The following is a 13137-nucleotide window of genomic DNA, read 5'->3' as shown; positions in this document are numbered from 1 at the left end:
ATAAGGATAAATTTTGCCCATAATGTACAACAGCACTGTGGACTATGTTAAATGCAAAGTTATTTAGACAAAAATATCTTTTAACATACTTAATGGTTTCAGAAAGTTTCTAAGACTTCAGGACACATTCTAGACATGATATTTTCCTTGGTTAGTTGAGGACTGTTTATCATCTGCAGAAATCAAGCTAAAGATACAACACAATTTACTGTAACTATGTGAAGAATGTAGTCTAGCTCCAAACCTCATAGAGATTTAAGCTCAAATAAGAGCCCTCATTTCAAGGTAGCTCAGGTTATATTTTCAGACATTTGCTAAGCATTTGCCCCTCCTCAGCCACTACTATAGGTGCAAATGAGATAAAGCACCTGATCTGCATTTTGAAATGTGATTATATAAGCACCAAAATTAAACATCCTCAAATTTTTATGAGTCTTGCCTTTACAGCACTCTTCTGTTTTGAGAGATTATTTTCTATTATTTTTTGTTTAATGTTGCTATACCCCAATGTGAATTTCTCCTTTGGAAGCATGTATAATTTTTCTCATTGTCAGTTTGAACTAATGTGCATTTTAGCCCTTACACAGTCCAGTTCTGTTAATAATAAGTAGTAATGTGTGCTACTAACTCAGTTACTGTAAATCTCAGGATCAGCAAAACAAAAGTCACAAGAAGGAGAGGCGATTTGGAACTCTACCTTCAACTGGGCCATCCCAAGTAGTTAATTTGTCCCCCTACTTCTGAGGTCCTTTTTTCAGTTCTTAGTTCTTGGGCAAGAATCAGATTCGTTTTTGGTTTCCTAATTGTTGTAAGATTCCATTGCTGTCTCTTGAATGTGTCCCTCCAAAATTCATGTTGAAGCTTAATCCCTATTGTGGTGGTATTAAGGGGTAGAGCCTTTGGGGAAGTGATTAAGCTATGAGGGCTTCATTCTCATGGAGGGGATTAGTGACCTTATAAAAGAAGTTGAGGCTGGGTGTGGTGGCTCACGCCTGTAATCCCAGCACTTTGGGAGGCCAAGATGGGTGGATCACGAGGTCAGGAAATCGAGACCATCCTGGCTAACACAGTGAAACCCCATCTCTACTAAAATACAAAAAATTAGCTGAGCATGGTGACACATGTAGTCCCAGCTACTCGGGAGGCTGAGGCAGGAGAATCGCTTGAACCCGGGAGGAAGAGGTTGTAGTGAGCAGAGATCACACCACTGTACTCCAGCCTGGGCGACAGAGCAAGACTCCATCTAAAAAAAAAAAAAAAAGTTGAAGGGAGCTCTTTGCCCCCTTCTGCCCCACTTCCTGTAGTGAAGACACTACAAGAAGTTACCATCTATGAAGCAGAGAGTGAGTCTTCTGAATTTGCTGGTGTCTTGATCCTGGACTTCCCAGCCACCAGAACTATAAGAAATACATTTCTATCATTTATAAATTACCTATGCTAAGGTATTTTGTTATAGCAGACTAAGACAAAAATTAGTACCAAGAACTGGGGTGTGGCCATAACAAACACCTAAAACTGTAGAAGTGGCTTTGGAACTGGATGATGGGCAGAGGCTGGAAGAGTTCAGAGGAACGGGCTAGAAAAAGCCTCTTGAGATGAATGGACCATTAAGGGTGATTCTGGTGAGGAATCAGAAGAGGAGAGCTATAGAGAAAGCCTCACTCTTCTTAGAGATTACCCATGGTCATGAACAGAATGTTGGCACAAATATGGATGATAAAGGCCATTATAATGAGGTCTCAGACAGGAGTGTGGGACATGTTATTGGAAACTGGAGGAAAAGCCATCCTTGTTACAGAGTAGCAAAAGGCTGGACCCAGTGGCTCGTTCCTGTAATCCCAACATTTTGTGAGGCCAAGGCAGAAGGATTTCCTGAGCCCAGGAGTTCAAGACCAGCCTGGGCAACATAGTGAGACCTCATCTTTACTAAAAAAAAATAATAATAATAAAAACAAAAAATTAGCTAGGCTGGGTGCAGTGGCTTATACCTGTAATCCCAGCACTTTGGGAGGCTGAGGCTGGCAGATCACTTGAGGTCAGGAGTTGGAGAACAGCCTGGCCCACATGGTGAAACCCCGTCTCTACTAAAAATACAAAAATTAGCCAGACATGGTGGCGGGTGCCTGTAATCCCAGCTACTTGGGAGGCTGAGGCAGGAAGATCCCTCATATCTGGGAGGCTGAGGTTGCAGTGAGCAGAGATTGCACCACTGCACTCCAGCCTGGGCAACAGAGCGAGACTTTGTCTCAGAAAAAAAAACAAAAAAACAAAACTGGCATGGTGGCACCTAGCCACTAAGGAGACTAAGGAGAGAGGATCACTTGGGCCCAAGAGTCCAAGGCTGTAGTGACCCTGACAGAGTAAGACTCTATCTCAAAAAAATAAAGTAAAACAACCAAACAACAACCAAAAAAGTGGCAAGGGACTTCACTGAATTGTTTCCCTGTTTTAATGTTTTGTGGAAGGAGGAACTTAGGAGCAGTGAAATTGGATATTTGGTCAAAGAAATCTCTAAGCAAAGTGTTTAGGGATCAACATGGCTTCTCTTGGCTGTTTATAGTAAAATGTGAGAAGAGAGAAATGAATTAAAGATATAATTTATAATCAGAAGTGAAGATTTGGGAAATTCTCAGCTTGGCCATGTAAGGAATAAAAAAGCATGTTCTGGAGAGAACACCAAAAGAGTGGCCTAGTCACCTTTTGATAAGGAGATTAGCCTGCGTGGGTGGAAGCTTGGTGCTGTTCATCAAAACAATGGAAGAATAAACCCACAGCATTTCAGTGATTACCGGTACTGCTCCTCCCATCACAGGCCCAGAGTGCCAAGGCATGGGGGACAGAACTATCAAAAGAGGGGCTTTAGGCGCTAATGAAACCCTGGCAATCCCTTCCTGGCACTGTGTCAAGTCTGCTCCCCAAATTTTGGCACAGTGCTCCTTAGCCATTCCAGGTGTGGCTCCAGTAGGCCCAAATATAGTGCAAGTCACAGTGGCTGCTCCTCTAGAGGGCACAGATGGTGAAACTTGGCAGTGTCTGAGTGATGCCATCTCCAGTGGGTGCAGAGTGCACAAGCTGCAGGGTGTGATAACTTCCACCTAGATTTCAGAAGATGCCCTGGAGAGCCTTAGCAGATCCTGGCAGAGAATTGCTACAGAGGTGAGGCCACCGCTGGGAACCCTCACCAGGGCAAAGCTTAGTGGAGCTGAGGGGGGCGGGGTCGCTCCCTGAGGCCCTAGTCTAGTAGAGCTTCCAGCTTGCAACTCCAGCCTGGGAGAGCCACATGCAGAAGACTCAAACTCTAACCCAGGAGAACTGCAGCATGGGCTGCCCCCAATAAAGTCATGGGGGTGAGGGCCCCTAGTACCCTGGAGGCCCAACTCCTGCTCCAGTGTGTCCAGAAGGCAGGATATCAAGTGGAAGATTATTCTGAAGCCCTAAAAGTTAATGTTTGCCCTGTTGGGTTTTGTATTGGTTGGGACCTATTATCCCTTTCTTCTTTTCTATTTTCTCCCTTTTGGAATGGGAGTGCATGTTCTGTGCCTGTCCCATCATTGCATTTTGGAAACAGGTTGGATTTCACAGACTCACAGCTGGATGGGAATTTGCCTCAGGATGAATTGCACCTTTGAGTCTTACCCATATCTGATTTTGGGAAGGAGTTAAGACTTGTGAGACTATTGGAATGAAATGAATGTATTTTGCCTGTGAAATAGACGTGAATTTTAGAGGGCCAGGAACTGAATGCTGTGATCTGAATGGGTTCCTCCAAAAATTCATGTTGAAACCTAATCCCTACTGTGGTGGTATTAAGAGGCGGGGCCTTTTGGGAAGTGATGAAGTCATGAGGGCTTCACCCTCATGAATGGAATTAGTGCCCTTATAAAAGAGGTTGAAGGGAGCGCCCTGGACCCTTTCTGCTATTAGGATGCAACCAGAAGGCATCATCTTTGAAGCAGAGAATAAACCCTCACCAGGCACTGAATCTGCCGGCACTTTAATTTTGGACCTCTCAGCAACCTCCAGAACAGTGAGCAATAAATTTCTATGGTTTGTAAATTACCCAGTTTTGTACTCCTTGCAGAAGACTTTAAAGAAAATTAATTAATTACCCAGTCTAAGGTGGTTTGTTATAGTAGACTGAATGAACTAAGACACCCAGTTAGAGCCATTTATCGCTTCTCCTCTAACTCCCTCATCCATGATTTTTTAAAAAAGTTTTTGTTTAGTTAAAGAATTCTTGGATTAGGCTAGGCGCGGTGGCTCATGCCTGTAATCCCAGCACTTTGGGAGGCCAAGGCGGGCGGATCACGAGGTCAGGAGATCGAGACCATCCTGGCTAACAAGGTGAAACCCCATCTCTACTAAAAGTACAAAAAATTAGCCGAGCGTGGTGGCGGGCGCCTGTAGTCCCAGCTACTCAGAAGGCTGAGGCAGGAGAATGGCGTGAACCTGGGAGGCGGAGCTTGCAGTGAGCCGAGATCACGCTACTGCACTCCAGCCTGGGTGACAGAGCAAGACTCCGTCTCAAAAAAAAAAAAAAAAAAGAATTCTTGGATTAAAAACTCACCAATTTGCTTCTTAGCCTTCTTTTTGTGCTTGCCCTTTGAACTTTACATGTCTTTTGGAAGCCAAATCTTAATGGAAGATAGAAATTTCAAAAGGCCCCATGGAAAGTTTTCTGTGGTTATGGAAACTAGTTAAGCAGTACCTATTTTAGTTTGAGATACTTGCCCTTTTCTTACAGGCTGTCTTATGGTTATATGTTACAGATCTTAAGATTATTTATACAGTTGACCTTTGAACAATGCAAGGGATAAGGGCGCAGCCCCTGTGCAATCACAGATCCATGGATAGCTTTTGACTCCCCCAAAATTTAACTATTAATATCTTATTATTGACTATAGAAGCCTTACTATAACAAATAATCGAATAACACATTTTATGTTATATTAATTTTATTTCATATATTAATATGTATTGTACACTGTATTCTTACAATAAAGTAACCTAGGGAAAAATATTACAAAGAAAATCATTAGGAAAATACATTTATAATTCATAAGTGGAAGTGGATTATCATAAAGGTCTTCATCCTCGACGTCTTCACGTTGAGTAGGCTGTGGAGGAGAAAGGAGGAGTTGGTCTGGCTGTCTCAGGGGTGGCAGAAGTGGAAGAAAATTCGTGTATAAGTAGACCCTGCCCGGTTCAAGCCTATGTTGTTCAAGGGTCAACTGTATAAGATAATCTCATGGCTGTCTTATTTTAGAAGAGTAAAAACTACATGCTTCTTATAGTGAAAACCAAAATTCCGTCAAATAGTGAAATCTCAATATACCACTTTATAATTTTGTAATTTTTTTCCCTTTAGAATACATATGCTTTCTTGGCTTTTTTTTAACTGTAGATGGCAGTAGCACATAAAATATGTTGATTGAGGGCAGGAAAATGTTCAGAATAATGTTCAATTGCTATGTGATTTTCCCAGCGTAACTAATTCTATTGTCAGAGAAACCACATGATAACATTTAAATTAAGGATGTCTGGATTTTTGGTAGGAGGACTCTGAAATTTAAAACTCCATTTTCCTTAGCATATCAAGTGAATATTAAAAGTATATTTTTACCTCCAACTTTAATACTTCAGTTTGGGATATCAAATTTTTTTTTTTTTTTGACAGAGTCTCGCTCTGTAACCTAGGCTGGAGAGTGTCGTGGCACGATCTCAGCTCACTGCAGCCTCCGCTTCCCAGGTTCAAGCGATTCTTCTGCCTCAGCCTCCTGAGTAGCTGGGATTACCAGTATGCACCACAACACCCAGCTGATTTTTTTTGTATTTTTGGTAGAGATGGGGTTTCACCATGTTGGCCAGGCTGGTCTCGAACTTCTGACCTCAAATGATCCACCTGCCTCAGCCTCCCAAAGTGCGGGGATTATAGGAGTGATTTCAAAATCACTCCTGGCCTGGGATTTCAAAATTAAGGTTGAGGGTTAGAAAGCATGACTGGCTCATCACCCTGTAAACCAATTTTCTTATATTCTGTGGCTGTTCAAGTCTTACCGACTTTCCTTTTGTTTTATTTCTTACGTTTCACTCTCATTATCCTAGTTTAGGAACTTACTGTATCTCACCTACTTTTAGACCTTATCTTTCCTATTCAAGTGTGTCATTTCTCTAATTTGTTCATGTAGGAAATGTTTATTAAGGAATTGCTATGTACCAGGCCCTGTGCTAAGAGAAAGGAGCAGAGTGTTGCTAATCACTCTCTGATCAGCCGCAGCTAACAATCTGACAATGAGGGAGGGAAAAAAAGAAAATGTAAACTAGAATTCACTTTCAAAGTCATTTTCATAAAGATAGCCAGTTTTTCTCTATGTCCTCTTTCCCTTCCTCCTCTCTTTTTTTCCTTCCTTCCTTTTTTTTTTTTTTTTTTTTTTTTTTTTTTGAGATGGAGTCTCACTCTGTTGCCCGAGATGGAGTCTCACTCTGTTGCCCAGGCTGGAGTGCAGTGGCATGATCTCTGCTTACTGTAACCTCTGCCTGCTGGGTTCAAGTGATTCTCCTGCCTCAGCCTTCCAGGTAGCTGGGATTGTAGGTGCCCACCCCCACGCCCAGCTAATTTTTGTATTTTTAGTAGAGTTGGGGTTTCGCCATGTTGGCCAGGCTGATCTTGAACTGCTGACCTCAAATGATCCGCCTGCCTTTGCCTCTCAAAGTGCTAGGATTACAGGCATGAGCCACCATGCCCAGCTTCTTTTTTTTTCTACAAAGCCCTGTAAATCAGCAAAACCAAGCATGTAGGTTGCTAATACCATATAGAAAAAGATCTCCTTAGTAATAATACTGCAGTAGTAATACAACCTGTTTCCAGGGTAAATTGGAATGCTTAGAATAGCTTTGTAGACACTGCTGTTCAAGGAATAGAGTTGACCAGAGGCTAATCAAATAACTCACATTTTTCTTTATAAGTTGTCCATACCCAAGGTCAGCATGATAGAGGATGTGGTGTAGTGATAGGTGGAAACTATGCTGTATTTTTTTTAGTGGATTTTATATAAACCTTTTAGCATATCAATAAATGAAGTTACTTTTTTCCCTATTATTTTAAAAGTTGTGTATTTTATCCCAGTTAGTAAATATTTATTGTGCCTTTCCTATGAGCATCCCCTACCACTGTGTTAAATCCTGCAAAGGACATACTTTAGCAAGGTACTCGCCACCCCTAAAGATCCTGCACTGAAATGGGGGATGCACTGAAAGTGGGGATGTGGGACCAGACATGTGGAGTGAGAAGTGCAAGCATACTTGGAATGCAAGGCAGAATTTGATGAGAGGTACAGACACATTGTCTGTTTTTATGTTTTCTCATGAGGCAAACTTCTGAGTGCCTTATTTAATACCCTTGGTGTATTGTACATAATCAGAACTCTCCAGACATCTGTCAGTATTATTAACTTTTGTTTTTATTTTTTTAAACTATGGAATGAACGGATTAAAACTATTTCATAAACACTTCTAGGTACTGACATCTTCCTAGCCCCAAACTAACATAGTCAAACATAAACAGACGCTAACTAAGGTTCTTAAATACTTGGTAAATGAATAAATGTTGACTAGACTTTAATAACTAGGTCTGAACTATTTTTATGCTTCAGAGGTTATTGTTTGACTCTTTCCTTCAAATGCAAATAAAGAGCTTGAAATGCTTATTAATCCTTCCCTTCAGTTATGTATGGAGCAAGTTAGCAATGAACTTAATGATTCACCCTGGCTGCAGAAACATGTTTCATTTGGTCAGGGAGATAAAAACTAATTAGCATTTTGTCTTGCATAAGGCAGTAGAAATAGAACTATTTCTCTTGTTTGAGGACTTATTAACAATTACATGTAGTCCCTGTAGATATTTTTCTGTCTCAGTTGGGACTTAAAACTTACTATCACGAACACTTTCAAAACTTTACAAAAATAGAACTATATACCCAGCAGTTGCTTCAACAGTTATCCACACAGGGGCCAATCATGTTTCATTAATATCCCCATTCACTGGAGCATGCCTCTTCCCCTTTTTTTACATGAAAATACTTCTAAAGCTATTACTAGGCTGCTAGTTTTTTTGTATTAATTATTATAAATGTCTTCGGGAAAAACATGTTGTGTTTTGTTTTTTAACCAGTGAAAATTTTAAGACCTGGTAACGCATATAAGGTACCTTTCTAAAAAAGTCTTTAGGGGTTCCATTAATCCCCTTTCTAGAGTCTAGCCTTAGGAAATAGAAATTAAGGGCAAGGTCTTTGTACAAAAATGTTTATCACAGCATTCTTTATAATAGTGAATAATTAAAAATGCATATATATCTAATAGAGAATAATAAATCCACATGGTAGAATGTTTTATGGTCTTTAAAATGTCTTCAAAGAGTATTTAATAACACGAAATACTCTTTTTTTTTTTTTTTTTTGAAATGGAGTTTTGCTCTTTTTGCCCAGGCTGGAGTGCAATGGCACGATCTCGGCTCACTGCAACTTCCACCTTCCAGGTTCAAGCGATTCTCCTGCCTCAGCCTCCCATGTAGCTGGGATTACAGGCACACGCCACCATACCTGGCTAATTTTGTATTTTTAGTAGAGATAGGTTTTCACCACGTTGGCCAGGCTGGTCTTGAACTCCTGACCTCAGGTGATCCTCCCGCCTCGGCCTCCCAAATGCTGGGTTTACAGGCGCGAGCCACCGCTCCCAGTCCAATACTCTTTTAAAAAACGATAAAATTGCATCTATATAATAATCCAAGCTGGATAGTATCTTTGTGTACACTGTATGATGGACTGTGGAAGTCTGATTTGCTGTTGCCCTGGTTCTAGTAAATCAAGCTGTACTGCAATTCATTTCTTCGGTTTCAAAGAAAGCTTTTCATTTTTCTGATTTTTAAAGCATTATCAGTTGTCTACTTAATCCTTCCAAATTGCTATTTATTTGCTGAAACCTGCATTGTGACCTCATGTCAGTATTCAGGATACTTGTGCTTTAAGATCCTAGGATATAAGTAAATCAAAGGCATTGCTTATATTTTTAGATGACTGACATTAAGTGCCTTTTAGGCAGCAAGGTTTCCTCATATGTAGGTTAGCAATCAATGTTATTTTCTGCCTGTAGGCTTTTCTTAATAATTAAGAATATTATATTCTTTGTTCCTAACTTTACAGATTATAAGCACACCACAGAGACTAACCAGTTCAGGAAGTGTTCTGATTGGGAGTCCATATACCCCTGCACCAGCAATGGTTACTCAGACACACATAGCAGAAGCTACTGGCTGGGTCCCTGGGTAAGAGTGTTGCAAGTTACTATTTTTAAAACCTTAAAAAAAAAGTTTAGACATTTTTTTCTTACTATCTTGTCTTCTGTTCTTGTTTTAGTTTAGTTCTTAAAAACAAATGTTTTTCCTTTAAAATCACCTATTTTATTTCACTTTATATCTTACATATAAATAATCTCTGGAACAATTATTTTTAAACAGAAAAAAACAGTACAATAACTCATAACTAAACCCTGTGACTTTTTAAACTCTGCAATAGGACTACTTTTATTATTATAACATTTAACTGCTTTGGAGATATAAAAACTATATTTTTATGTATTTTTAACTCACACAAAAAAGGAGTTAAATATTAAGTGTTGGCTATACTCGGAATTTCCCCTATGAATTATTTCCGTAAAAACCAGAAAAGGGTAGGGAAATAGGCCAAATAAATTTTTCATTAAATTTCCTCTTCTTTTTAAACCCTGAACAATTGAATCAATATCCCTTCTGTTACTAATTTGTCACTTTTAGTACAAACTTCTGTATGTTTCATCTTTGCCTGTAAAATACTTATACCTTTCTCCACTCTTTATCATTTTAGCACCTCATACTTCCACAAAAGAAAAATAAATAAGATAAATTACTCAAAACCTCATTTTGTTACCTTAGATGTTTTGTTACTTTAGAAGTTATTTACATGGTGGAATACTGCATTGGTGATTCTGTCATATGTGAGTTTGAGCAAGCAGATGGTAAATCTTAGTTCAGTAAGAATCTCCTTGCTTCAAGGATATTGAGTGAATTAATAATCCTGGCAAAGTGCTTTAATATGCATACATATGAATATACATAAATACATGCCTACACACATGTACAAACACAAATACATTAAAGACAGAAGAGTTTTGTGTATGCATACTTTTTCATTATCAAATGAGCTGAAATGACAGAATTACCTGTAATCCTATGGGCGTTATTCAATCCTTATGAACATTCTTATGTAGATCTAAGGTTACCCTGGATTTCTCTATAGCCTTGAAAGATTATAACGTGAAATCCAAGCCTGTGCCAGCAGTGTTGGCCCACTTTGGAAATGACCAGGGTCTGGATGTTTTCAGCCCCATTTGTGCTTTATATTGGAGGTGGCAGGATTGTCTGGTGTTTTTATAGTCAGTATTTCGCAGAGTGAAGAAAATTTTTCTCTATCTTGTTTGCAAGTCTGCAGTGTTTTCCTCTCTAACTATTCATTGAGCTCTTTTCAACTTACGATTATTATGTTGTGATATCTTTTTCACATGATAAAATTAAGATTTATTTTGTGTACCTGTCTTTTGTATTTGTTAGTTTTAGTCTTTGAATATATTCAGTGTATAATTTTAGACAAGTTATAATAAAGGATTAATGAAATTAAATTGTATTTAAGTATGTATTGTTTTATGCTATCTTTTTTCCTTTTTAGTGATAGAAAACGGGCTAGAAAATTTATAGACTCTGATTTTTCAGAAAGGTGAGTATGAGTCTAACTATTTTGTTTGGAAGATTTGGCTATATAGAGAGGCTGTTGGCATTGCCACTGCTCTGGTTTAATGCGATGTTTTTCTTCGTGTAACTTTAACTTCTTTCAGTTTTTGCCATTATTTCATTCTGCATTGAGTGCCCCAGTTCACTTATAGTATCTGTATGGTTTCAGTAGAAATTACCCTGTGAGCAGATTGACTATTGGTAGTATGTCCTTTAGTCTCTCCCCTCTTTCCATCTGGGAAATGAAGAGTTCTATCAAAGTGAATACTCCACATTACCCTAACATGCCCAAACTTTAACAATTTTTTCTTTTTTTTTTGAGATGGAATCTTGCTCTGTCACCCAGGCTGGAGTGCAGTGGCGTGGTCTTGGCTCACTGCAACCTCTGCCTCCCGGGTTCAAGCAATTCTCCTGCCTCAGCCTCCCGAATAGCTGGGATTACAGGCGCACACCACCCTGCCTGGCTAATTTTTGTATTTTTAGTAGAGACGGGGTTTCACCATGTTGGCCAAGCTGGTCTCGAACTCCTGACCTCGTGATCCACCTTCCTCAGCCTCCCAAAGTGCTGGGATTACAGGTGTGAGCCACCACACCCGGCTAAGTTTTTCTTAAAACATTTATAAATCATAACAAACTTGCTTGTTTCTTAAGCAATATGTTGGGCATAAGGAAAGTTCATGTTATCTTAGAATATTAGGACAGTGGCTTCTCCATTCTGGCTGTGCATCAGAATCACTTGTAGTCTGTTAAGTAAAAAATTAATGCCTGCCACGTCAGAAACTCCTACATTTTCTAATTTGCTATCTCTGATTTGCTGTGCCCTGAGAAACTAGATGGCCAATGTGTTAGAATTCAGTCTAAAATGAAAGTGACTAGGTTCTGAGTGAGAACCGTGGGAATATGTATAAAGGATGTGTGTTTTCTTGCCCTGATACTAGTGCTGTTTCAGTTCCTTGGTGGCTTTTGTTGCTTGCTTCTTGGTCCTAATCGTTTTCAACAGATACAATCACTTCTGAGGAGCTGCTGTATCATAGAAATGAAATGTTCTTTACTCTCTAACGGAAAGTCCTCTTTCCAACTCAAACTGGTCTTTACTGGTGTTTATCCTTCAAAAGGGCAACAGAACAAGTTCTTGCAGATGTATTTAGCAATGTTTAAGGCCTTAAAATGGAACTATTTATCAGTTGTGATTGGTGGCACCTCTGCACTGCAAACAGTACAAAAACCAAGATTCTCTCTATACTCCTTTGTAAGTAAGAATTCTAAAGATCTATAAGTGAGAACACATAAAAGTGTTAGGTTAAATTTATAGTATAGCCATTGCTTCAACTTTCTCTTTCTACATTTGGTTCAGTGGCTTTTTTTCCTAGCATTTTTTTTATCATTCTTTAAAAAGTTTTGAATATAACTTTTCTGTAATGTAGCACCACCACCCCTCTGTCAAACCGCGAAGATTGCCACATGTGTTTTTCTTTATTCCTTGTTCTAAATAAGATTTAGCACAGTGGTGTTTCATTTTTTTCTTTATGCTTTTTTTTCTTTTCTTTCTTTCTTTCCTTCCTTCCTTTCTTCTTTCTTTCCTTTCTTTTCTTTCTTTTTTTTTGAGATGGAGTCTTCCTCTGTCTCCCAAGCTGGAGTGCAATGGCTTGATCTCAGCTCACTGCAACCTCCACCTTCTGGGTTCAAGCGATTCTCCTGTCTCAGCCTCCCGAGTAGCTGGGATTACAGACATGCACCACCATGCCCAGCAGGTTTTTGTCTTTGTGTAGAAACAGGGTTTCACCATGTTGGTCAGGCTAGTCTCAAACTCCTGACCTCAAGTGATCCTCCTGCCTTGGCCTCCCAAATTGCTGGGATTACAGGTGTGATCCACCGCGCCCAGCCTCTTTTGTTTTTAAAACAGGGTGTCGTTCTGTTGCCCAGGCTGGAGTGCAGTAGCGCGATCTCGGCTCACTGCATCCTCTGCCTCCCAGGCTCAAGTAGGGACTACAGGCGTGTGCCAGCTAATTTTTGTATTTGTAGTAGAGAAGGGGTTTCACCATGTTGGCCAGGCTGGTCTTTAACTCCTCACCTCAAGTGATCCACCCACCTTGGCCTCCCAAAGTGCTGAGATTATAGGCATGAGCCACCACACCTGGCCTTTTTTGTGTTTTTTACTTTTTTGCTAATTAGGTCAAGGTTTAATTTTATAAACATGACTGAAATATTTTGTTGATTTAAATGTTCTGGTTGACTCTCTTTTTAACAAGAAATGAAACTTTTACTATATATTTTGTATAATTCCTTATTTAAATGAAATACATTTATTGCAATTTATACTT

At 39.5% G+C, this 13137-nt stretch overlaps 1 protein-coding gene across 23 annotated transcripts in view; it reads left to right on the top strand.

Moving 5' to 3' along the window:
• Positions 1-13137, top strand: part of TFDP2 (transcription factor Dp-2) — a 205638-nt gene that overhangs the window by 145735 nt on the left and 46766 nt on the right. For 21 of the 23 annotated variants that reach the window (XM_063662293.1, XM_063662285.1, XM_054480210.2 and 18 more), the window contains 2 exons: positions 9198-9319; positions 10755-10802. The exons of 1 other annotated variant lie outside the window; for it this stretch is intronic. In XM_063662293.1, coding sequence (XP_063518363.1) covers positions 9198-9319; positions 10755-10802 — 170 coding nt within the window. Of the gene's footprint in view, positions 1-3910; positions 4028-9197; positions 9320-10754; positions 10803-13137 lie in introns of those variants that run through there. One more of the 23 variants, XM_054480218.2, reaches the window with a different exon arrangement.

The sequence above is a fragment of the Pongo pygmaeus genome, chromosome 2, assembly GCF_028885625.2.
Source record: "Pongo pygmaeus isolate AG05252 chromosome 2, NHGRI_mPonPyg2-v2.0_pri, whole genome shotgun sequence".
Classification (NCBI taxonomy): Eukaryota; Metazoa; Chordata; class Mammalia; order Primates; family Hominidae; genus Pongo; species Pongo pygmaeus.
This window is presented reverse-complemented; position numbering and strand designations above follow the sequence as displayed.